The 27,500-nt window shown below is 38.7% G+C and overlaps 2 protein-coding genes across 2 annotated transcripts in view; both read left to right on the plus strand.

The window, feature by feature from the left end:
• The window catches only part of LOC135204613 (uncharacterized), a 233,021-nt gene extending 208,912 nt beyond the window's left edge, over positions 1-24,109 (plus strand). The window contains exons 3-5 of the mRNA XM_064234759.1: positions 9,203-9,383; positions 23,074-23,229; positions 24,070-24,109. Of these exons, the coding sequence (XP_064090829.1) occupies positions 9,203-9,383; positions 23,074-23,229; positions 24,070-24,109 (377 nt within the window). The remainder of the gene's footprint in view (positions 1-9,202; positions 9,384-23,073; positions 23,230-24,069) is intronic.
• LOC135204827 (dipeptidase 1-like) overlaps positions 24,056-27,500 on the plus strand; it is a 26,361-nt gene continuing 22,916 nt past the window's right edge. Inside the window, exon 1 of the mRNA XM_064235024.1 lies at positions 24,056-24,202. The gene's annotated coding sequence lies outside the window, so the exon portion shown is untranslated. The remainder of the gene's footprint in view (positions 24,203-27,500) is intronic.

The following is a 27,500-nucleotide window of genomic DNA, read 5'->3' on the forward strand; positions in this document are numbered from 1 at the left end:
TAATGTTAGCCAGTAAAGAAAGGGAACATATCTTCACACATGGCAACACTGCTGCCTCACTGGATTTAGCCGGCAAGGTCGGCAGGCAGTCACGGCTCACCCTTTCACCCACATGCTTGTGCGTGTCACTGGCGTCAGCTGACCCCGCAAGCTGGTCGAATCCTTTCAAGGTCATTTTCTTTCTTCATTTTTACTGTCCCTTCCAAACCTTGTCTGCCTCTGAGTTCTGTTTAACCTGTGAACTTTGATTATAGATCTTGACCTTTGCAATTCTCTCCCATTTTTCTTTTCTGTGCCCAGCTAACCTGTAGTGTCCTGCAGGCCTCTAAAACTTCTCTATTGCCTGATGCCCAACTGCGTTTCAGGCCATACCCTTTGTCACTATTTGTCCAGCTTTAAGAATTCATGGTTTAGAACTGATTACACTGACAACGAAAACAATTGTAAGTGATTGCAAATAGATATTTAATATAATCTAGTCAGTGAACTCTAATCGAAATAGCTGTTATATGTTTGGGGGTTACTTTTGAGCTATGGGAAATGATAGTTATTTTTATATAAAATATTCGGTACATGGAGTCTCCTGTGTTAGTGAAAATAGGCGTCCTTAGGTCGTCTTACTTTGTGAGTCAAAGATTCTCTTATTGTCGCCATAATTCGTATAATCATGTTAATTTACAGTGTAATATCTTTATGTTGTATTATTACTATTGGTCCAATTTCAAAAGTATCATGGCGAAAGGAAATATATTTCAGTTGCGTTTTCCGAAAGCAATTCAGAACAGAAGAGGAATCCTGGGGGAGAAATCCGTCCATCAGTGACCGTCAGACGAAGAAATACAAGCATGAAAGGCAAATAAAAAGACGAGGCACAAACTACCACAAACTTGGGGTCACTCTTCGAGAATGACGAAAAAATAATTCGCGTCGCGAGAACACAAACAGAACAAAAGACTTTTATAGATCAAACTTGACGAGCGAGAAACCGCTCTCTTTTTTTTCTTTCTTTCTTTTTTTCTACCCTGGGGTGTATATACCTGAATCAGCGCAAACGAAAATGCATCCCTGTTTGCCAAGATCAACAAACAATCTTTGTGGTTTGTTTGTCGCGCGAGGAAAGGAAAATAAGAGGACGGGAAACTTAAAAAAAAAATAAAAAATAAAAATAAAAAAACAGTGTGTGTCAATGGCCCGGCTCTTGAAAGCGAGCGTTACTCAAAAAAGTCTATTGAAACAAGACATTACCTTTTGAAGCTTTGGGAGTCTCTCTCTCTCTCTCTCTCTCTCTCTCTCTCTCTTTACAATGAGATACAATAAGGACTACAATGACCGCCATATACATTACGCGCTACAATGCTGTCTTTATAATGACGCACTACGTAAGAGGAACTGATTCAATAATGCATCGTACAGTAGGCGCTACAATGACATAATATTACGTCGATATGATGAAGGATCATTGTGAATATAATGAACTGAATATGAATTCATATTATGAATCCAAAAACAGTTGCATATAGATACAGACTCGGCTGTATCCCTGGAGAAACAACTTTGGGAAGGTTAAAGGAAACTATCCTTGGCGAAACAACATTGACAAGAAACAAATAAACTATCCTTAGAGAAACAACATTGAGAAAGTAAGAGGAACCTATCCTTGGAGAAACAACTTTGAAACAGTAAAAGTTAAGGATCCTTGGAGAAACAACTTTAAGAATGTAAAAGGAATCAATACTTGGAGAAACAACACTGAGAAGATAAAAGGAATCAATCCTTGGAAAAATAACATTGAGAATATAAAGGAAACAATCTTTGGAGAAACAACGTTGAGAACGCAAAAGGTAAAAATACTTGGATAAACAACTTTAAAAATATAAAAAGATCCAATCCTTGGAGAAACAACACTGAGAAGGTAAAAGGAAACAATCATTGGAGAAACAACTTTCAGAAGGCAAAAGTAAACAAACACTCCTTGGATAAAACAACTTTGAGGAGGTTAAAGGAAACAATCCTTGGAGAAACAACATTGAGAAGGTAACAAAAAACAATCCTTGGAAAAACATCATTGAGAAGGTAATAGAAAACAATCATTGGAAAAACAACATTGAGAAGGTAATAGAAAACAATCCTTGGAAAACAACATTGAGAAGGTAAATAGAAAACAATCCTTGGAGAAACAACATTGAGAAGGTAATAGAAAAGAATCCTTGGATAAACAACATTGAGAAGGTAATAGAAAACAATCATTGGAAAAACAACATTGAAGTTATTGAAAGGAAAAAACAATCCTTTGGAAAAACAACATTTGAAAGGTAATAGAAACAAATCTTGAATAAAAACACATTTAGAAAAAAGGTAATAAGAAAAACAAACTGAATAACAACATTGAGAAGGTAATAGAAAACAATCAAAAGTTGGAAACAACATTGAAGGTAATAGCAATCCTTTGGAAACAACATTAGAAGGTAATAGAAAACAATCTTGGAAAACCAGAAGGTAAATAGAAAAAACCTTGGAGAAAACAACTTGAGAAGGTAAATAGAAAACAATCCTTGGAGAAACAACATTGAGAAGGTAATTGGAAAAACAACAAATGAAAAACAATCCTGAAAAAAGGTAATAGAAAACAATCCTTGGAAAAACAACATTGAGAAGGAAATAGAAAACAATCCTTGGATAAACAACATTGAGAAGGTAATTAGAAAAACACCTTGGAATAAAACAACATTGGAAGGAAGGTAATAGAAAACAATCATTGGAAAAACAACATGAAAAGGTAATTAGAAACAATCCTTGGAAAAAAAACAACATTGAGAAGGTAAATAGAAACCAATCAATAAAAACAACATTGGAAAAGGTAATAGAAAAACAATCCTTGGGGAAAAACAACATTGAGAAGTAAATAGAAAACAATCCTTGGTAATAAAAAACAACATTGAGAACGGTAATAGAAAACAAGTCCTTGGATAAACAACATTGAGCAAGGTAATAAGGAAAACAATCAATTGGGAAAAAACAAACATTTGGAAAAGGTAATAGGAAAACATTCCTTGGAAAAAACAACATTTGAGAAGGTGAAATAGAAAACAAAAAACAATCCAATGGAAGAAAAACAACATTGAGAAGGTTAAGGTAAATAAAAAACAATCATTGGAAAAACAACATTTGAAAAGGTAATGAAAACAATCCTTGGAAAAACAACATTGAGAAGGTAAATAGAAAACAATCCTTGGAGAAACAACATTGAGAAGGTAATAGAAAATAGTCCTTGGAAAAACAACATTGAGAAGGTAATAGAAAATAGTCCTTGGAAAAACAACATTGAGAAGGTATAAGGAAACCATCCTTGGAGAAAAACAAAAACTTGAGAAGGTAATTAGGAAAAACAATTCATTGACATTGAGAAGTAAATAAGGAAACAATCATTGGAAAAACAATCATTGAGAAGGTTTAATTAGAAAACAATCTTGGAGAACATTGAGAAGGTAAATAAAAACAATCCTGAAAACAAAACAATTGAGAAGGTAATTGAATCCTTGGAAAAACAACATTGAGAAGGTATAAGGAAACCATCCTTGGAGAAACAACATTGAGAAGGTATAAGGAAACCATCCTTGGAGAAACAACATTGAGAAGGTAACAGAAAATAATCCTTGGCAAAACAACATTGGGAAGGTAATAGAAAATAATCTTTGGAAAAACAACATTAAGAAGGTAAAAGGAATCAATCCTTGGAGAAACAACATTGCAAAGGTAAAAGCTGAACATTCTCCTTCAACAGATGACGTCCCACAATTCAACACCCACGTATTATTATTGGCTCCCACGAAGGCGGTTCTACCAGGAATGATTCCCGAACGATTCCCTTCGAATCTTTCGCCAAGAACCTAGGAATCGATTACCCTGCATCTATTTCGCCTTCTTTGATTTACGCCCGATAGAGTCGAGTTGTTTATGGTCGTGATTTACAGCCAGTTTTTAGTACTTCCTGTCTGCCTGCGCGGAGGGACGCTCTCTCTCTCTCTCTCTCTCTCTCTCTCTCTCTCTCTCTCTCTCTCTCTCCTCTCTCTCTCATTATTTCTGAAATGGCTTCTCAGCAGACAGAACCTCCCTGTCATAAGATGTCTTGTTTATTTATTTATTTATTTATCTATTCATTTTGTAAACAATTTTCCCACCCTAATAACGTCCGCTTGTATTCTCAATGGGTAGTTCGCGGTAAACTCATTTGTAGGTATTACATTATAGATAGATTCATAATGTATGTATGTATGTATGTATGTATGTATGTATGTAAATATGTATGTATGTATATATATATATATATATATATATATATATATATGTATATAATATATATATATATATATATATATATGAATGAATAAACATGTAAATTTCGCATAAAGATAAAATAAATTATAAAACAGAAATATATTCAAGTAAGTATACCTTGCAGCTTTCATTGCTATAATAATAATAATAATAATAATAATAATAATAATAATAATAATAATAATATCAATTAATAAAATAATCTGAGGCAGATACGATTACCATTATGCAGTTCTAGTGTTTAATAATAATCTTTAATTATACTTCTTTTTTATAAATAAATAATCTTGCGAGGAGGAGAGAGAGTTCTCTCTCTCTCTCTCTCTCTTAGGCCTTCCGTTTATCTCTCACTGCATCTCTCTCGATCAAAAAAACTGTATGTACCTGGCAATCAGGTCACTGTAGAGGGACGCACTTACACAGAAATTAAGTGTATAGATACTTACTTATTCACATACACACATACCCACGTACATACATTGGGTTTGTGTGTGTTTATCAGTATGTTTGTATGTGTGTGTGGGAGTATTTGGAGAAGAACAAAACGGCTTTTCTTGTGCGGTCAGCAACGGAAGACGAGAGAAGAGAGAGAGAGAGCGAGAAGAAAGGAAAGAGAGAGAGAGAGAGTGAGAGAGGAGAGAGGTAACCAAATGAAGACAAATTCCATTATGGAAATATCTCGTCCGTTAAATTACCGCTGGCAATTACGTTATCCGTTGGTGGGGGGGGGAGGGGGGGGGGGGGTTGTGGGGGGGGGGGGGGGGGGGGTTGGACACAATCGCGCAGGAGACGCGACATTGATTGCGACGCATTTTTTGTGAAGGGGGGGGGGGGGGGGGCGCTCTCAAAGGCTTCCGCTCGCTATTAAGTGGTTTCGTCTCTCTGTCGGTAGTTGCCTGGGGATCAGGAACTCACAGGACATCAGTTGCAGTAATTACTGACTTTTTACTGGTAAATTTCAGTCAACAGTAATTACTGACTTTTTTCACAGTGAATTTCAGTTACTGTAATTACTAAATATTTTTTTCAATGAATTTCAGTTATGGTAATTACTGACTTATTTTACAATAGAATTTCAGCCCTTGCTTACCGATATCTACAGATGGAAAGCAGATCTCTATATCAAGTTTAAGGTCAAAGGTCAAATAGGATTTTGCCATCTTAGGGGTCACCGTATTTGACAAGAACACTTCTAAAATCAACTGTGTAATTCCAAGTGATTTTTCAATGTAACAATAAATTTCACATCTCTGCTAAACAATAGACAAGTCAGGCTAGCCACATTATGAATAGCCTCTTGAAACACAGAAGAAGGAAGGAAAGTTCTGGATTCCAGAATCTAACGAAGACCAAAAAAAGTCTGACCAGTCTATGAATAGCCTCTGGAAACACGGAAGAAGGAAGGAAAAATCTGGAATCCAGAATTCCACGAAATACCAACTAGGAATTAATCGTATCCCCTTATTCAATCGTGCATAATAATGAATAATTATCCACTCATAACCTATCAACAATTTTCCATATTTATTCACTAAAAAAATATAGATGTTTCCCATTCAAATTCAATAGGTGACACACACTATAATCTTATTCTCACCTACCCATTAAGATCTGGAAGACGCAAAATGCATTTTTATTTCACGCGACTGGAAAAACCTCTTTGCTGGAAAATGCCTTTTGACTTTTTCCAGTCTCATTAAATCCATCATGGCGTCCCAGAACACATCTCGCTCCTTTTTAGCCGAGAGGGAAAACCAGTGAATTTAATTCCGACATCGTTTGTCTCAAACGTCGAAGGAGAAAGAAGAATTCTAAGAAGTTTTTTTTATGTTTTTATTTTCATGGATAATGGGATTTGTCAGACTTCAATACACCTAGAAAAAGACGCACCCATTAAAATTGTAAGGCCGAGATATGAAACCATTATTTCAAAATAAGCGAAGATGTTGTAGATAAACTGATTTTTTTTTATTTTCATATCGGTTTAATTTACGAAAGCAAGATTGCAAAGTATTTCCAGTATTGCATTGCAATGTTGAAGCGTTTGTATTCTGGTTAAGGTTAAAATGCTTGATTATACAGTGGCCAAAACACACCCCACAACACACACACACACACACACACACACACACACATATATATATATATATATATATTATATATATATATATATTATATATATATATATATATATATATACAATAACCTGAACGCAAAATAAAACACTCAGACAATACAATACTATAATAGATTCACAACAACCGTGCATCCGATGTCTAGGCCAGTCCCTTACGACGCTCCTGATTGGCTGTTGATAAGCCAGTCACAGTGATGGAAACTCTCACAGTCTCTCTCGAGAGAGTTCACATGGGCAGGATGTATGTTTCACTTCTCCTGAGGGATTGAGGCCTGAAAAAGCTGATTATTATTCTTAAAAAATACAGAAAAATTATTCTTAAAAGTCCTTATTTCCTTCGGCTATTAAGAATGGAACAGAATATAGGTTTTAGGCCACAGGACAAGCGCTGGGACCTATGAGGTCATTCAGCGCTGGAAAGGAAATCGAGAGTAGGTACGTCTGAAAGTAACATGGAAGAAAGAGAATATGGAAAGGAGGTACAGTAAAAGGAACGAAAGGGGTTGCAGCTAGAGGCCTAAGGAAGGCGCACGCTGCAAAGAACCTTTAGTAATGCCTACAGTGCATCCCATGAGGCGCACTGATGACACTACCCCGTCCCCTACGGGGTAATTAGATTCTCAGCTCTGGCGATGACAAAATCGACGAAGCTGCGTTCTGGATTTAATGAAACAGGACTGGAAATTTGTTAGCTTACTCGGGGAGTAAGCCTACAGACTACTTTCTTGTTGTTTTTCTAGCTGTTGTTGTTCTTGTTGTGGGGTAGGAAAGGCCTATGTCAAAGCCTATAAAGATACAGGAATTTCACGATGGGATACTTATGATATAAACGCTAGAATGAAAATGTAAAAAATAAATAATGTTCATGCTAATCAGTACAGAACAATTATTTCTAATAGAATATAGCATATTTATTTTAATTTTCGTCAGTGAAACAACGCTCTATTTGACCCTAGATTTTACCACATGCCCCAAGTAAGCTGGAGGTAAGATCACGCCTTGTTTTTTTAGTGGGAAAAAGTAATTCAGCGTCTTACAAACTGTAACGGAGAGGCAAAGATAAATCTATTATATTAGCAATCGGATTGAAATAAGAAAAATTAATTTATTTTCTGAATGAGTAAGAGAGATTCATTATTATGCAAGAGTTTTGACAGAGCGTCAATTATTCCAGTGAATAAGGAATACGAACAATTCCAGCTTGCTATTTCAGTGCATTCTAGAATTTGACGAGGTGTGATCCGCCCTCCAGCTTACTCAGGGCGCATGCTAAAATCTATGGTTAAAAAGCGTATTTTTCAACAATGAAAATCAAAATAAATATGGTACATTTCATTAGAAATAATTGTTCTGTAATGTTTAGCATAGACGTTACTTATTTTTCTATATTTTCATTCTAACAAATAAATCCTAAACATCCTATCATAAAATTAGATTATAAGCTTACTCCCCGAGTAAGCAAAAAGTGGACAGATGCCAGATATTATAAAACACCTTTTTACATTTACCGGTAGTTTTAAGGCTGAATAAAAAAAGTAGGTATATCTTAGTTTAACCAGCCCACTGAGCTGATTAACAGCTCTCCTAGGGCTGGCCCGAAGGATTAGACACTTTTACGTGGCTAGGAACCAATTGGGTCTCTAGCAACGGGACCTACAGCTTATTGTGGGATCCGAACCACGTCATATCGAGAAATGAATTTTCAATAAAAAAAAAACTATATTAGCTCTTATCACAAACCCACAAATTAACCAACTTTGATCTACGGGAAAATCGCTCAGAATGAACATTTACAAAACGAATGGGGTATCAATACCTTCCAAAGTGATCTTAGGTCATCTTTCCCTATCAACAATGTTTGTTTAACTTCAGAAAACTGCTTTAACAAAGTCAGAAGGGATTATGAGTCTCACGGTCAACAATTCACTTTCTTGCCACGTAAATCCCGGAGCGCCCCAACTTTGTTGTATCAAATCCCGCAGCAGCAGAGATTACGAAAGGAAAAGTTGTTTCACCTCTCGTCATTAATCGAAGGTGTGTGTGCTCTCTCTCTCTCTCTCTCTCTCTCTTTTTACTGTGATTAACCTGTGCGTTACCCCCTGGGAGGGAGGATTTCGTGGGGGCTGGGGTCTGCCTACCTAGCTTCTAATTCGGGAAGGTTTGTCTGAATCAGGTAATATTTAAGTGATTTTTTGGACTTTCATCTCTCTCTCTCTCTCTCTCTCTTTATATATATATATATATAATATATATATATATATATAGTTATATATATTATATATATATATATATATATATTAAAGAGAAAATTATAATCTTATGAAAAGTCATCTTGCGTTACGGCAGTACTGGTCATGTCTCTCTCTCTCTCTCTCTCTCTCTCTCTCTCTCTCTCTCTCTCTCTCTCTCTCTCTCTCTCCATAACCGTAAGTTTAAATTCTATTTATACCTTATAAACTATTTATCGTAATAACTTACCTGTATTAACATTAATGAAATTCATAAAATTCCTTTCTTGCAAACCACTGGACCAAGTAAAGACAAATAACCATAAAAAAATAATTATACTAACCTCCTCAGTAATGACTGGACCAAAAATACCCATATTGACCTCTCCTGACCCTATCCATCCCCATAAAAGAAATATTTTAATGATCATAAAGAAATTCCTATTTTCGAAAATGACTGGAACGAGTGTAACTAAATTCCTTTCTTTCTTTCTCCCCTCAGCCGTCGGCGGAGAACTCGGCACGAGACACTGGTGGCTCGTGGGACTCGTCTTTCTAGTGGCAGTCACCGCAGGAGTCGGGGTGGGGGTGCCCCTGGCCCTGAGGGGCGATCCTAAGCAGTCCCTGGACAAGAGATTGGAGATAGCGAGGAAGATCTTGTCTGAGTATCCCCTCATAGACGGGTGAGTAGGACTCCGGTTCCCGTTTTCTTTGAGGATTCCACTTTCTATATTATTTCAGAAAATTTATATCTTTATTTATTTTGCTGTTGTTGTTTTAGGCTTTTATTCTTTTTTTTTTTTTTTTTTACTGGGTTCGAATCCCATCTCGGATTCCAGGCTTCCAGAGAACGTCGAAATGAGAAATATTGGTCAATGGAGAATTTATCAGGTAGTGATGGTCATTCTGTTGTATAATATTGATGACTGGGACACAAATATATATATATATATTATTATTATATAATATATATATATATATATATAGAGTATATATATATATATATATATAATATATATATATATTATATATATAGGTCCAGAAGATTACTTTCCAGTTTGACTACAAAATAATACAATTCACTTACTGCTTCTTAATTCAACATAGGTAGGAAATATGCATCGTATCATTTTAAGTCACAATAAATATCTTTCTTAATATCCTCTGGATTTTCATAGCGGTTCCATTGCATAGAACCACAAATGCTTAGTTGCAAATATCGCCTGTGCACAGACAATCACAAATATGTTATCTCGACTTTTCCAAAAAAGAAAAAAAAAAAAAAAAAAAAAAAAAAAAAAAAAAGGGAAATGGTTTTACTTAAACCCTACAATCCACTGAAGTATTAAAATAGTTCTGAACTACCCACTCACTCGTAAAGAAGATCAAAAACACTCCTGCATCCATTAGATATCTCAGGAACGGCAAAGATCACACAGGAACTGCTTCAAAATCACATTCATGTCGTATAATTCTTTGACAAAGCCGGATCGTGTCCCACCCACTGCAGAATTCAGTAGCTATGAATTTAACATAGGTAAGACGTAAGCTTCGAATGTTCTTGAATTTATAATAAAAAGAAGGGCGTGATCCGACCTCCAGCTTACTCAGGAAGCGTGCTAGAATCTGCAGGCAAATGGAGCGTCGTTTCACCAACGAAAATTGAAAGAGATACCCTTTATTTTATTTAGAAATAAATTTCTGTACTGTTTAACGTAAACATGATTTATTTTTCACGTTTTCATCCTAATAAATACATCATAAATATCCTATCCTAAAATTCCTGCATCTTTAACTCGACGCGAAACACCTTTTTTTAGACCTTTTTAAGGCTCTTACATAGACCTTTCCTAACCGGCCCCGCCCCCAAAACAACAGAGTAGTTTGCAGGCTTATACTCTCCGAGTAAGCGAAAGATGATTAATGTTTTTGTTGGCCTGCATCTTTTTGTCATTGAGTCGAAATCGTCTTTCGTGCCTAAACAAGGAAGAAGTTGCTACTAATTAATATGCGAAACTCCTTTGTCATGAAAACAGATCCAGGACACAGGTTCGTTCGTATGGGACTTCCAGAATCCAGCCTCCTCCCTCCCTCCATCCAGAAATAAACCTCCAGAACTAAAGAAGTGGGCTGGAAGTGGCTTAGGATCAAAACGCCCATCACATCAGAGTCTTCGAAGACGAAGCCACCACACTTCGTTCCTTCCACCACCCACTACAGAAACCCGCAGGCGGCTTTGGAGTGCGTCATTATTAGCGTCATAAGCGTCATGGCGCGTCATTACAGAGGATGGGGAATGTGATGGTCGACGGAAGAAGAAATAGAAGAAGAAGAAGAAGAAATAAGAGAAGAAGAGGCAGGAGAGAGAAGAGAAGGCAGCCTGAAACGACGGATGAAAAGCCAATTATGAATTTTTAATTAGCGTTCGTTGCATCCTCAAATGACTTCCACAGAGTCCATGGGGATTAGGGGGACGGTTGGGGTAGGATGAGGGATGTGGTTTAAGAGTGGATGAGACTGAGTGCCAGGCTGTCGTGTGGGCCTTAGGCCTATATTATAGGGTTATGTAGTCCATGCCGGACTAGACCTATAGCTAGAACCAGTCGATATTATCGCTAGATTTTGGTGTCTAGTTTCTGTGCATCGCTATTTTATCCATTCTATTTCATACCCCCATCTCCCTCATTCCTTCCCCCCTCTCTTTCTCCCTCTCCCTACCCTCCCTATCAGCCTACAGAGAAGGAAAAAATGAGATAAGAAAAAATGTCTCTCTCAGGCTTTGGTGTCCGAGTGGCTTGCTAATGATAAAGACCTTAAATTCAACCATTAGCTAGGATGCTGAGTACGCTAATACCATCCCCCACTAATGGTCCCATGATACTCCCATTAAATAAGCCGGTGATAATGATGATGATACCGTATTTCACCAGTTTTCCAAGTAGTCTCAGTGGATCCCTGAACTGGATTGAAGGGATATTTTGTTAATTGCTTTTCAGAGTGTAGAACTGGCTACAATCTCTATGATTGAGACTAGATGTCAATTCGCAAGAGAACATTTACATTGATATTTTAATGTTACTATATTAATTTACATAAAAAAAACCATTATATTATGGCCTGCTTCAGAAGTTACGTCTCTGTAACATCATTGTAGCCAGCTTTTAACACTCTGAAAGCAATTAACAAAATATCTCTTCAACCACGTTCATGGATCCACTGAGACCACTTCGTAACAGTGGTGAAATATGGCATCGTCATCATTATCACCGGCTAATTTAATGGGAGTATCATGGGACCATTAGTGGGGGATGGTATTAGCGTACTCAGCATCCTAGCTAATGGTTGAATTTAAGGTCTTTATCATTAGCAAGCCACTCGGGACACCAAAGCCTGAGAGAGACATTTTTTCTTATCTCATTTTTTCCTTCTCTGTAGGCTGATAGGGAGGGTAGGGAGAGGGAGAAAGAGAGGGGGAAGGAATGAGGGAGATGGGGATATGAAAATGAATGGATAGAATAGTGGTGCACAGAAACTAGACACTAGAATCTAGCGATAATATCAACCGGTTCCAGCTATAGGTCTAGTCCACCATGGACAAAGTCTCATCCACTCTTAAACCACAGCCCCACACTCCGCTTCATCCCCCCCCCCCCACAAAAACCCGCCCCTTCCTACCCCAACCGTCCCCCTAATCCCCATGGACTCTGTGGAAGCCATTTGAGGATGCAACGAACGCTAATTAAAAGTCATAATTGGCTTTTCATCCGTCGTTTCAGGCCGCCTTCTCTTCTCTCTCGTGCTTCTCCTGTTTCTTCTCCTTCTTCCTCTGTCGACCATAAAGCGTCATATTGTCCAACTGCTGTAATGACGCACCATGACGCTTATGACGCTAATAATGACGCTCTCCAAAGCCGCCTGCCTTCCCCCCCTTCGTCGAGAGAGATCGATTCCAAAGCTGATAGAAGAATCGTTTACGGTTATTTATGGAGGAGGAAAAACCCCCTACACTCGGGTTTCTGTAGTGGGGGATGGAAGGAACGAGGTGTAGTGGCTTCGTCTTCGAAGACTCTGTCATGGGCGTTTTGATCCTGAGCCACTTCCAGCCCACTTCTTTAGTTCTGGAGGTTTATTCTGGATGGACGAAGGGAGGAGGCTGGATTCTGGAACGCCCCTACGAACGAATCTGTGTCCTGGAACTGTTTTTATGGCAATGGCGTCTCTAATTTTAATTAGTTACTACTTTGCTTTTTGGGAAATATGAAATTCACGTCATCATCTTCCTTGTTTGGGTACGAAAGACGATTTCTACTGAACAAAAACAATAAAACTATTTTTTTTTATTGTAAATCAAATTAAGATGTAAACCGTTTTTCTCATCTGCGTTGAATTCAGAGGCAAAAAATTGAAATATATCTGAAGTTACAACTTCAAATCTTAACAGCAAGACCTTGACAAATATTGAATCAATATCTAATCAATTGCTAAATTTAATCAGCAAAGAGAGACAAAAAGGACCTTGACGAATATTTAATCAATATCTAATTAATTGCTAAATCTAATAAGCAACGAGAGATAAAACTACAGTACAATTCACGTCAGTCAAATAGACACATCACAAAAAGTATACGATTTAAGCAAATTCTCCCTCACTTCTTCGGCACCAAAGCACCATCACACATAAAAAGCTTTCAAATACCCCCCCATCCCACCACTAAACCAACCCACACACACACACACCCACCCCATTAACCCACCCTTACCCCCCAAAAGAAATTCAAGCGAGATGAATCCATCAAGTTCTCTGAAAGCAATGATGGCGGTTCAGTGTTTGCCCAGTTCAACCCCAAAATGGAAATCTGGTTGGGATTTCGCCTCTATGATGATCTGCATTGAGGAGGTCAAGTCTGTGGGTGGGTGACCACTTCACCTTCGTCCCGATGGCTCGAGAGCGAGCGGAAATTTTGGGTTGAAAAGGCGGCCTCATTTTGGTCCACTGAATTGGCTAAGGAGGACGGAGGTGGTGGTGGTGGTGCTCGACAAAGCATACAAAGAAAGGCATACACAGAAAGTGACAAAGTACACACACTGAGAGAGAGAGAGAGAGAGAATGGCAAAGTGAGTTGGTCTACGTGGATGCTTTGTACAAATGCATGGCAGCACGTAAATACATCCATACACAATTCATTGTCAATTTTAATCGTCAGCTGCCAACTCTTAAAGCAAGGAACGTGAACGAGATACGTAACATGCCTATAGACAAACGATGAAACAATTAAAACCAACAAAAAACAATTAAACCAACAAAAAATATATATTAAAAACCACCTCCCGAATCAAGCTGGGCCTGAGTCCTCTATATAACACGAGTAAACGTTTATCTCTATAGACCTTCCCTGTATGAGCGTTCCTCCTGTATAGACCTTCCCTGTTACCCACAAGAGTCTATGACCTCCCTAATTCCTTAGTTGTGATTCTTGAATTATGGATTCTTGTCGATTCTTTGCCACAGATAATATCACCCATCGAACCTTAATATCCCAAGCTTTGGGGGATTTTAATCCTTAACATTCGAATCCTTGGGGATTTTAAACCTTAACATTCCAATCCTTTGGGGATTGTAAACCTTAACATTCCTAATCCTTGGGGGATTTAAAACCTTATCATTCCAATCCTTGGGGATTTTAAACCTTAACATTCCAATCCTTGGGGGATTTTAAACTTTAACATTCGAATCCTTGGGGATTGTAAACCTTACCATTCCTAATCCTTGAGGGATTTTAAACCTTAACATTCCAATCCTTTGGGTGATTGTATCATAATCCTTCAGGATTATTAAAAAAGGCAAGCGCGAAGAGGAGGCTTAGAGATTCCCAAGCTCCCGGAAGCTATAGGGGAAACCCAACCTCCTTTGAAGACACCGGGGTCATCTGTTGCTCTTTCAAAAAACCAGAAAAAGAGAGAGGGGAAAAAAAATAAAGAGAGAGACTTCTAAAAAAAAAAAAGCCTCGAGGGTCATCGCTGGAGAGCTGTAAACACTCGGGCGTAAGGCATAAAAGTGGTGTTTCTCCACAAAAGGACTGCTTTTTTCTTTTCATTTCCTCCTCCAGCCTTCGACATCAAGGTCTTGTTGAGCACCTGTAGGCTACGAGAGGAGGTCGGTCTGGATTCCTTTGGGGATCGGTTATGGGACCCCGTAGTGGTTGGTAGGTGGGGGGGGGGGGGGGAGGCAGTGGATGGCTATCGAGGGCTATGAAGCCTCAGGTAAATACACCATTACGAAAAGGGAAAAAAAGTTGTTGGGGGGGGGGGGGGCGGGGGGGGGGGGAGAGGAGTGAGAGGTAGATCTGAGGAGAGCGAGTCGTAAAAGGGGCGAAGTGTTGAACCAGAGTGTTTGACTTAAGTAAAGGTCACGTGAGGATTGAGGATTGAGGATGGAGGATGAAGACGGATAAAGTTAGGATGGAAGCGAGGAAAAGAGGAAGTAGAGAGACAGAACAGATGAAGGGTAGATTTAGAAGAACGAGAATAACCGAGAGAGAAAAGCAACAAATTGGGTACTAGGTAGTTAGCTCATATGGTGAGAAACCTGTCGAAGCTGCTGGTGTAGAGTATGGGGCTCGCAACCTCATCCCCCCAAAAAATATTAGCTGAAAATCAATAGAACAATAACCTTTGGTAAGAAAAAGTCAGGTATATATATACATATATAAATATTTAGAATAATCCACCTTAACCATCACCTATCCCAGACATAAAACCAGAGGTATTAAACCAAAAAAATAAACCTGGGGGTTTTAATAGGTTTTACAATTATGAAACTGAGTTAATTAGTCATAATCACTTCATCAAAGTGTGAATAGTAGAGGCAGTCGATGTGTAAGGGTTAGATGACGTGGCTGTATTGGTTATAGCAAGGGGGGGGGGGGGGGGGGGGGGGGGGGGGGGTGGGGGGGGGGGGAGGCTCCGTGTAGAGAGATCAAGGGGTTCGCGTAATGGTAAGGGGAACGCCATATAGGGTGATTTGATTATAGTAATGGGATGGAGGGAAGTGTTCCACAGGATGTGGACAATCTATGGAAGCTTGTATGGAGGTTTCCTGTATAAATATGATCCTTAATGGAGAAACAGGCTGTGGGTCCTGATCTCTCCCCTGTCATTTTATCGTTTGCTACGCCAGTGAAAAAATCCTTTCAAAGAATACTTAGTATTTATTCGCGTTCACTCTAGTTTGTTGTTGTGGTTGTGGGGGTTAGGAAAGGTCTATGAAAGAGCCTTAAAAAGGTCTGAAAAAGGTGTTTTTCGTGTTGAGTTAAAGATCCAGGAATTTCAGGTTAGGATATTTATGATTTATTTATGAGAATGAAAATTGTAAAAAAAAAAAAACATAAATAAACGTCTAATAAAATAAAGCGTATCTATTTTAATTTTCGTTGGTGAAACCCGGCTCTATCTGACCGTAGATTTTATAAAGCACACGCCTCGAATGAGAAGCTGGAGGTCGGATCACGCAAACCATCATAGTGATGAATGCGCAGGGTTTAGTTACGAGTAACTCAAAAAGAAAAATAGAGTAGGGGGGCAAGGATAAGGGAGAGGGAGATGGAAGGAGGGAAGCATTGCATTGCATTGCATTTTCTTGCAGTTCAGTTGCAACTGAGCGAAGTTGCATTGGCGGAATATTTATGAGATGTGTTGATTCGGCCGCTCGCCGTTTTCACTTAGAGAGAGAGAGAGAGAGAGAGAGAGAGAGAGAGAGAGAGAGAGAGAGAGAGAGAGAGGCCCGAAGATGGGAGCTTGATCCCGTAACGTTAAATGACAACAAAGGTCAAAGGTCGAGACGAGAACGAGTTCAAAATGCAGTTTTAAAACAGGTCAATAGCAATGCTGATCATTCTATTAGTTTCGAAACTGAGAGAGAGAGAGAGAGAGAGAGAGAGAGAGAGAGAGAGAGAGAGAGAGCCTATCGCATCGTATATCTCTCGGACCTTTTCCCGTGTTTGACCTTTGACCTCTGAATGCTATACTGGTGGATTTCATGTTTTTGTTTTATTGTTTTTTTTTTTTTTTTTGTAGTTCAGGATTGGCAGAGAAGAAAAGCCTTTTGTTTATATTTATGGATCTGGGGTATGATACAGAGAGAGAGAGAGAGAGAGAGTCTCTCTCTCTCTCTCTCTCTCTGTTATACTATGTTAAGTTCAGTTTTAACCCTTCAGGGTTTGACAAACACACCCTTTAAAGAGAGGAAGGTTATAGGAACATGATAGTGGGAATATGTCCTTTGTTTGACTCCAGCTGGGTAAAACTGGTGACACATGACTTATTCACCCTCCTCCTGCAAACCTGTTTGTCCACCCCGGATGGTGCGGGGTAGGTGGGTGATCGTGAGATTAGGGTAGACATGACACATCCACCCTCCACCTGCAAACCTCATTTGTCCACCCCGGTTGGGTGGGCAGGGTGAGTGAAGGATCGGTGGTAAGGTAGACATTATTATTATTACTATTAATAATGATATTAATAGTAATAATAATAATAAGTATTAAAGCGAATGAAAGTACTAAAACACTATTCTATACTATGATAATGATTAGTATAGTGATTTGCATTCATTCATAAAAGGGGGTGGTCCTGGTGATGGGGGCGGTGGGGGGTTAAGGGGGGGGGGTCAGGCAGGCGTGGGAGGACATGGCTTCAGTGTCAGTCCAAGGCCAGGGGGGGGGGGGGGCGGGGGGGGGGGGCAATCTTCCAATTGTGCCCAATTTTCAAGGATGGACTTAAGGTTGGTTGAACCCATGGAAGGTTCTTCAGCCGGGCCAACTGCCCAATTGGAGAGGATTCATCAGGCCCACCACCGGTCCTGTGTCGTCTTCCTGGGGAGTACTGTGCGCACTGTTTTGTTGGCTGGTCAAAATCTCAGAGAGAGAGAGAGAGAGAGAGAGCTGACGTCCAATTATCATCTGTATTGGAAAGCAGTAAAGACCACTCCAAACACACTCTCTCTCTCTCTCTCTCTCGTCATTCAACGTTGAAGGAACCAAACGAGACACCTATAAGGTTCCCTTTTCATCCCACCTACTTCTCTCTCTCTCTCTCTCTCACCCTTCCCCAAACCACTTAACATAGTAACCCACATTTAAGTATTGACCAATCCCCTGTACACCATCTAAACTTTCCCTTTTATTATCTTTTATTGCCTTTCTTTCATTCCATCAACCAAATCAGAGAGGTCATATGTCCTACCAGTACATTACTTTACCTTTTTAAACAATTTATTCTTCCTCATCAGTCAATTTTATTGACCTGACAACTAACAATTTTAATAGGGACAACATCCTCACGTCAACATGTGATGAAGAGGTTCCAAAGATGTCTCAGACTGTCAAGATATTTTTTTTATATCATTTTTAATGGCTACATATACCAGTTTCATCATTTATGTAAGAAGTAGCCAAATCCTGAATGCTTTATCTGTATATCTCCAAGATCCTGGAGCGAGGTTCAGGTCTACAGTCACGAGGATTGTAACTGAATCTAGTTTCGTCACTTCAAACATTATTGGGACTTTAATAAAGTATAAACTTTGGTCTTTTAAAATATTGGGTCTGTCCTAGATAGTGATTCCCTAGGACTCATATTTTCTTTGGGGGGTCATTAAAATCTTCATTGACAGTCTTTTGTTTCATAATTTTTACTGTCATTCCCAAACGGGTTTGTACTAAAACACTCTGGAAAGTTAGATGATACCGGGATACTGTCTAAGAATGAGCCCCCTAAGACAATGATATCCACTTTGTTATTCTCGTGATAGACTCACCCTTTCATTCTTTAATATTCTAGAGAGAAATAACATCAACTGCATGAAGGCAAACAAAACAAAAAAACATCATCAGAACCAGTAGCCTCCAATTCACACTTTGTCATTCAAGGTCTTGTAAATAAATGTTCCTGCGTTGTCTTGGGGGGGGACGAATAAGGAAAGAGGAGGTCCGGTTTCTCCTCCCATATCTTCAGTGTTGAGAGCTCTGAAGTACTCGCTCATTTGAATTCTCTACGTGAGCCCCCAACCCCAGCCCCCCCTAACCACCTCCCCCAAGTCTTCCTACGTTTCAAAATATTCGTGTCACGATTTCGAAAGAATTCTCGAATTTTTGTAGCATTCGGCTTCCGGGATCCAGTTCAAATTGGGTTTGGAGATATGATATGTAACGTTAGCATAGAGGGTGTTGGTGGTGAATGAGATAGTGTGTATGAGTGTGTGTCTGTGTTTATATGTATATGTATACATATACTCTATATAGATATATATATATATATATATATATACATATATATTTATAATATAATATCTAGACTATACTATCTATATTATATATATATATATATTTGCCTACTTACCAACCTTATACCAGATTACATACGTAAATATCAAAAGTATAATGCCCTCTTTTAAATTTTGAAAAGACCTGACACTACAATGCCTCTCATCCAAGTGAAACAAAAAAAAAATAAATCCGACGTCCTAAGCAGGAATCGAACCTGCATCCAGAGTATCAGAACGAGGTCTCGCTACAGACCCGACCACGAGAAGGATACAAAATATGTCTATCTGTCTATCACCGCTCATACATACATACATACATATATACCTGCCGAATTCAGAGGCATACTGAAGCCGAAATAGACCCAACCTCACCACCGCGCCGTAGCCAAGTTAGCAATCTCGGTCAGGTTGGTAGCGCGACCTTGTTCTGATACTGTGGATGCCGGTTCGAATCCTACTACGGACGTAGGAATTACACACACACACCACACACACACACATATATATATATATATATATATAATATATATATATATTATAATACCCTATCACATACACCCTATTGTCTATGCAATAATGCAATTTCTAAATGACCTCATTCAAACCTAGCAGAGTTATTCGTTCAAAAAAAGTCAGAAGGCTTCCAAGGGCAACCAGTCCTTCTCATTTTCTTTTTTTTAGCAATACATCATACAAATACATTATACACACTGAGTACAAAGTGTACGTTAAACTACAAAGGCACATAACGGAATCTACCGCCCTATTGTGACGTGAAGGCATATATCTATAGAATATATATATAAATATCTATATATATATAATAGATAATATATATATCTTTTTATATAGATATATCCAACCTTATCTGAAACGAAACATAATCAATGGAAGTTAAGCTCATTCATGAAATAAAAAAAATATAAAAAACACATCAAAAGCTGGCAAAACGAGCATCGACAGGGGAAGAAGCCATATTCCACCTCATTTCGCGTCCGTTTCACTCAGTTTCGCGTTTTCGTCTCCACCGCGAAAATGCAAAATAAATAAATAAATAAAGTCTTTCGTTTGTTTAGCAAAAAAAAAAACTGCTACGTCTCTGCGAGAGATAAATCCCAGGGAAATCAGTCGACGGCAGCTCTAAGGATCAAGTGGATATCAGCGCGGCGATATTTAGTTGTGTCTGAATATTTCATTCGGCGTCGTGGAATATATAATATTAAATGACTATAATTCGCGCGAGTTGCATTCGCGATGACCGGCTGGAATTTGGCCGAGGGAGGAGACGACGGGAGGTATGCGAATCATTTACCCTGGAATTATTCCCTCCATTTGTAAGTTTATATTCTCGATTAATCCGTTTCAATTCGGGAAAATATATTCATGTCAATTGTTTGGCGAATATCGCACTTCGGACTAAAGATGACAAACTTGATGTTAATTTAAGATAGAATTGAAAATAGATATTCTATATTTCATGAACTTCTCACCCTACTGTCGACAATAACCCACCAATATTCGCAAATAATTCCTCTGCATTTCCAGGATGGTGACGTTTGGCAACCCCAAAGGGAGCAATAGTTCCATTTTCTCTTTTTAGATTGAATTATTTTTCCGGCTGAGGCTCTCGAAATTAATTGACGGAGACTCGAGATAAAATTGTAGGTGGAGCATTTATGCCAAAAATTTCTCTCATCTCGATACTTCGTATAATAATAATAATAATCCCGGGATGGCGACTCATGGCAACTTAGGATCAGACCGGTTAGAGGGGTTAAAATTTATGCTTAAATACAACTGAAGTTTGCAAAAGAAGACTGGGCTTTTTTTATACAAACAGGTTGTACACATCAACAAAAAGGTGGGAATATAAACAAGTGTTGTTTAGCCAACTCGCCTTTATGGCAACAAAGTGTGGATGCTGAAAGGATAGGATGAACAATGAAACGTGGGTTAACATGTACGCTAAATACACCTTAAGTTTGCAAAGAACTACTAGTTCTTACTACAAACAGATAGCACGCCTGAACGCAAAGGTGGGAATACACACAGGTATGTTTAGACAAATCTCCTGTATGGCAATGAAGTGTGGGAAGTGAAGCGATCGAAAAAAATGAAGGCTGAATCTTAGTAGGTAAATTAGTAGTTCACTATATGGAACCTGCGACTGGTGAGGAAAAATTTAGCCAGGGTGAGAGGAAAGATAAGAATGTTATCGGGGAGTTATCGGCAAGTAAAAGCAATGTACAATTCTACTGCTAAAGAAATTCGTCACACAAATATAAGAATAATTTGTCCCCTTTTATTAAGCATTACTTGTCATTTCAATGTATGAAATATAATCATCATATGTTGGAGGCTTCCTCAGTAATCCGGCCTCGATTTCACCAGTTCTCTCTTCATCTGGATGTTTTATAGGTATTATTTTGCACATCACTCTCGATAGTTCCAAAAAGAACAGTGTAATAGGGCGAGAGAAACTACTCTCCTCTTTTCTCTGTGTTTAATGAAGCTTTTAATGGGTAAGCAATTAGAGATTTCTGATGGAGAGGGAAGTTATTTGTAGTTATAAAAGGAAGTGGCTTACTATTCGGTTTGTTTGTTTATCAGGATTACGTAAAAAGTGACGCGTAGATTCTGACGAAACTTTGCCTGCAGGATGACCAAACGAACTGGACTAAACAGGTAGGTTTCGGGCGACGAGAGAACGCAGCATTTAAGGTTGAATGGCCACTTCGCGGACGGGTTACCGTACGCCATTTCGTCAATATCCATACCGTCATTATTCTAACCTTTCGCAAACCACGAAACCTATTAAAGGCTGGCAAACTCTATTAATGGCGAGCAGTGGATGCGTAATGGGGATGATGGGGGGAGGACTGTTGGAGGAGCGTTGGAGGGTGATGAGAGAAAAGAGAGAGAGAGAGAGAGAGAGGAGCTCTAATGGTTGACTCCAGACACCGACCGCATTGCAAATCTATTAAAGCTGTTTGGTCTGAGCACTGATGCAAAATGGGTTGTCAAGGAAAAGAAAAATTCACCTCGTGACATCATTTTCCAGCCAGGAGTTGCCGGTGCGTTGCTGGACGGCTCATCTCTCTCTCTCTCTCTCTCTCTCTCTCTCTCTCCTCTCTTCTCACCCTTCACCTCCAGGCGTACTTCCCAGAGACGGTTGTTGTCGGCTTTTCAGGTTTTCGTCTTGTGAAGTGCTCTCACTCTCTCTCTCTCTCTCTCTCTCTCTCTCTCTCTCTCGCACCTCATATCCCTAAGCTAAAATAGCGAGAACGAATAAGGCTTTGTGAGGTGTTACAATTGAATGAATAATCCTGTGAATGAGAGAGAGAGAGAGAGAGAGAGAGAGAGAGAGAGAGAGAGAGAGAGAGAGAGAGCTTCCTTTGTCCTTTGCCAAAGAAAGAGAATTTGCTGATCAACGAGACAGTCTTTTTTTTATTTCTTTTTCCCTTTTTTCTTTGAGAATCTCCCTAGTCTCTCTCTCTCTTTTCTCTCTCTCCATATGTTATTAATCCTATATATTATATATAGATTTAATTATATATTATATATATTATATATATATATATATATACTATATATAAATATTATATATATATATATATAATATATATATATATATATACCTATATATATAAATGTTGCATACAATTGGCCTTCAAAAACATATTTTCTTTACTTATTATCATTTTTATATTCATTTTATTACTTATATTATTATATTATTATTATTATTATTTACTTTATATAAAAGAAAATGTTGTACACAATTGGTCATCAAAAAACATATTTTTGATTATTATTATTATTATTATTATTATTATTATTAGTTATTATTATTATTAATTAGTATTTATTATTATTATTATTTATTATTGTTATTATTAATTATTATTATTTATTATTTATTATTATTTTATTTATTAGTTGTTGTTGTTGTTGAATTACATTATTGTATGTTGTTGTTGTATTATTATTATTATTAGTTGATTATTATCATTATTATTATTATCATTATTATTAATTCCTCCCTTCCCCAGGCACAACGACCTACCGTGGAATATAAGAAGCTTCATCCACAACCAATTAGAGAAGTTGAAATTGAACGAGAGTTTGAAATTGATAGAACCCTGGTCGAAGAGCAACTGGTCGCATACTGATCTGCCCCGGTTGCTGCAAGAAGGGACTCGTTCGGGGTCAGGTTCACGGTTATTTATATTTCTCATCTCTCTCGTCTACTCTGCTTCTTCCTTCGTCTCGCCTCTATTCTATCCTCTCTCTCTCTACTCTCTGGACTATAAGTTTACTTCCACCAAGACGATTGATTAAATACACAGCTTGTCCAATCACTGGACTCTGCTCTGTTTTTTTCTTCTCTCTCAGGCTATAAGTTACTTCCAGTGGATGATTCAAGACGGAGTTGTACAGCAGTTTATCTCTCTCTCTCTCTCTCTCTCTCTCTCTCTCTCTCTCTCTCTCTCTCTCTCTCTCTCTCAGGGTACGTAAGTGTCCGTTAGAAGTAGAGGTGCTTCTTCTTATTAGAAAAAAAAGGTAAAACTTCATTGAATTAGAAGTAGGTAATTCTGCCTATTACATCTTGCTAAATTACTGCTGGATTAATCATTTATAAATGCAAAATACAGTTTTAAATGTATATTAAACAATCAGTTTCTTGTATATTGATATTTCCCTGATGATAACTAAATACCTATTATATTATCAGAGAAGATTTGTATGTAATTAATCATTCCTGTAGTGTACCTGCCTTCACTTAGAGGAACAAGCCTACTACCTAGGGTACGCCCAATAAAGAGTATGAAAAATATCATGTATTTTGGTGTAGAACCTTAACTAACTTCTCTATTTTCTTCCTTCAAAATTAACTGTATAATTTATATAGCATCACAATTTCATCTCAACTAGAGGAACAAGTCTACTACCTTGCAGTAGCCCCCTACTCCCCTTAAACAGTATGAAAAAATCATGTTTGATGGTTTAAAACCTTAACTAACATCTCTATTTTCTGCCTCCTTCAGTTCTGGGTCGCCTATACGCCCTGTGACTCACAGTACCTGAACTCCGTTCAACTGACGTTGGAGCAGATAGACCTCATAAAGCGGGTGCTTAGAAAATACAATCAATACTTAGAACTTGTTACGAATTCCGAAGGTAAGTTGGTAACGTTCCGGAGGAGAGTTGCCGTTTACTCCCACCAGAGGTTAGTCTCTGGTGTGTTTGTCGCTAGCAATCTATCTCATTTATCTTTGTTTTGTTTTTATTACTGGAAAGAAAGGTTACCAAGAAGCTTTGCTATTATAGCTTTTAGCTTGTAGCAACGAAATTGGTTAAGAAATTAGTTTGAAAGCTAGACATACTTCCTAGGCATTGGATAGTTGCTAGATACTCTCAGAAAGAGAAAACAAATTACGCTAGCGTTATTGTTTTAATTTCATATGGCATGACTTTTTACTGGAGGTAAGCTACCTTAGCTCTGACCAGACTTAACCTAACCTAAGCTAACTACGCCCTAGTTTAGCCTAACTCAACCTAAACTGACTACGCATTAACATCGCCCAACTTAACCTAACCTAATTGCAGACTAACTTCATCAAACTCAACCTAATCAATATACAACCTAACCTAGCCTAGCCAAACCTAACCAAACATAACAAAGCTTCCCTGTTGCTCGCTTTTCTACACCTATTATGTTAGGCATTGCTCTACTGAGCTGAAGCAGAGAATTTCGCCCAGTCTCAGTAATCAAATGATAACGATCAAACAGCATCTCAGGAATATACAGTTGAGTAAATGCTTATTCTAATGCAAGCTTTGGAACTTTTCCATGTTATAGCTTTCTGTGGCCTTATCATAACCTTTCTTATTTCTAAGCATCATATTACAGAATAGAACAGAATGTATGATCTAGGCCAAAGGCCAAGCGCTGCGACCTATAAGGTCTTTCGGCACTGAAACGGAAACTGACTTGAAGAAAGCTTTAAAGGAAAACCTCAAAGCAGTGGGCTGCACTGTGAAATAATTGTTAGAGAGGGTGGTAAGTCAGATGGAAGAAGGAATACGAACGGAGGTACGGTAAGATGACTGAAAAAAGGCTGCAGCTAGGGGTCGAAGGGACGCTGCAAAGACCTTTAAGTAACGCCTACAGTACACCCTAGGGGGGAGGGGGGGAAATTATAATTACAGGTCACACGACAGGCAATCATATAGAAAAAAGCTAGAGCATAAAATAAATAATTTAATTTGCCTCTAAAGCACTAGGGGAAACAGTTAGACAGGCAAAGACAGAACAAGCATAAAAGCAAAAAACGTCCCACTCATTAAAAAAATAAGACCAGGGAACACCCCTACACCAGCCAGCCAGTAAGCAAGCAAGCAAGCAGAACCAAAAGCAGTAGTAGCAGTAGCAGAAGGCAGGTCACTTAGACCTGCTCGCACTTGACAAATAAAGTTAGAGAAAGGTAATAAAAGGAGAATGTTGCCTCGTTTCCCGCCGGCAATTTTCTTCCTCTGCCATGAAGACGCCGGCTATAAAATACTTGACTTATTGGTGCACTCCTCCTCCTCCTCTCCTCCTCCTCTTGCCTGACCTTCCCAGCAGGTATTATTTAGTTTCTGAGGGGGGGGGGGGGGGGCGGCAAGGACGCGGCCCAGTTAACTGGACATGTCCCAAGGAATTCGCGTCACTTTTACCTCCTCTCTCTCTCTCACTTTTTCTGAGGATTGACTGCGTGTCTCTCCTCGCGAAGGAGATGCAGTCGGGTTGTTGAGATATGAAACAAAACGATGTTGTGAAGTTTAATAGCAAGACGTTTAATTTCTTGTGGTTAACATGAAGGCCATTTGAATAACGAAGACATTTAATTTCTTGTTAATGACATGAAGGTCATTTAAACAAGACATTTAATTACTTGTTGTTGACATGAAGGCCATTTAAACAACAAGACATTTAATCACTTGCTGTTGACATGAAGGCCATTTAAATAACAAGACATTTAATTTCTTGTTGTTGACATGAAGGCCATTTAAACAAGATGTTCCATTTCTTGTTTTGACACGAAGGCCATTTAAATTTAATATCTTCATTATGGCAACACTAAGGCACTATATCACTGTTGGCAAGATCTTTAAAACATCATACTAACTTAAAAGGGCAATCACAATACAAACATATTAGGCACCATTTTAAGAATGTGATCGATAACATCTTAAATTTTTTTTCTCATTATTTCTGTCAGATTATTTGATAAGTTCATACGTAATGGCTGTCATTATCCAGTTGTTAGTAGGTTACAGATGTCCTTTCGAGTTGTAGGTTATTTATTAATTGAAAAAAAATTATATTCAAAGATCCCGACGAAAATTAAAATCAGGAGGCTTAGTTGTGAGTCAAAAATCACAAACAGTCTGACGGGGCATCTAATCAGGCAGTGAAGGACCACAACAGCTGTGGGTATAACGACAAAAAAAAAAAAAACCTGAAAACAATTGTGCCAATTAAAGCTGGCGTCGCTACCAACAGAAGAAGAAGAAGAAGAAGAAGAAGAAGAAAAAGCGCTGTCCCCCCCCCCCCCCCCACCCCCCCCCCCCCCCCCCCCCCATCCACAAAAAACAAACGCCACGCTTCCTACCAGAGATCAGGAGGAAGATGGAAGACTCCCAAACGACATCTCGAGACCAGAAAGGGAATCAGGGGTCTCTAAGGATTTCGTCTACATTTTATCATGAAGCCAGCTGCTTTTTTTGGGGAGCCCCTAGAGGGACACGGGAATGGGTGTTGGGGGTGCCCCTGGGCTTTTTTTTTGGAAGGGTAGCATCCCAGAGAGTGACGAATAGAGAGAGAGAGAGGGAGGGAGTAGAAAGTAAGGAAGGCCCAGTGGCCTGGGTAGCGAGTGAAATATCGTCCCCCTGAGGGTCCAGTTGCGGCCTTAATAAATTTATTGGATGGGCTGGTGATACCACCGGGCTTCCGGGAGGGCACCTGGGGTAATGGGTGGAATTATGATTGCGTCTCGGGGAACGTATCACGGTGCTAGGAAATAAATACTCATCGTGAGGCTGCAGATACGTACGAGGGTTATATAAGTATGTATGTGTGTGTGTGTGGTTTTGAAAGCCAGAATGGCATCTTAGATACACTTGTTGATACAAAGTGAGGTTGTTATGGCTCTTAAAAACACTTAAATATCTAAAAAATATCTAATAAAAGTCGCCAGGACATTCCACATAAACATGTCAGCCTTAAAAACAAAACCACAAAAACTATACTTAGATAGTGAGGACTTGGACCACATTAGAAAATAAACTCCATTTGCTATAGATTTATCATCTCCCCCATTGCCAATTGTTCAACCTCGTTCCAAACCCACCAACGAGGGTTCGAATCCCGCCAGGGGACGCTGAGGTTTCTCCATTTGTTCTTCTTTTCTGGATTTCAAGGCTTCTTAGGAAA

This window comes from Macrobrachium nipponense, chromosome 47, assembly GCF_015104395.2.
Source record: "Macrobrachium nipponense isolate FS-2020 chromosome 47, ASM1510439v2, whole genome shotgun sequence".
Taxonomy (NCBI): Eukaryota; Metazoa; Arthropoda; class Malacostraca; order Decapoda; family Palaemonidae; genus Macrobrachium; species Macrobrachium nipponense.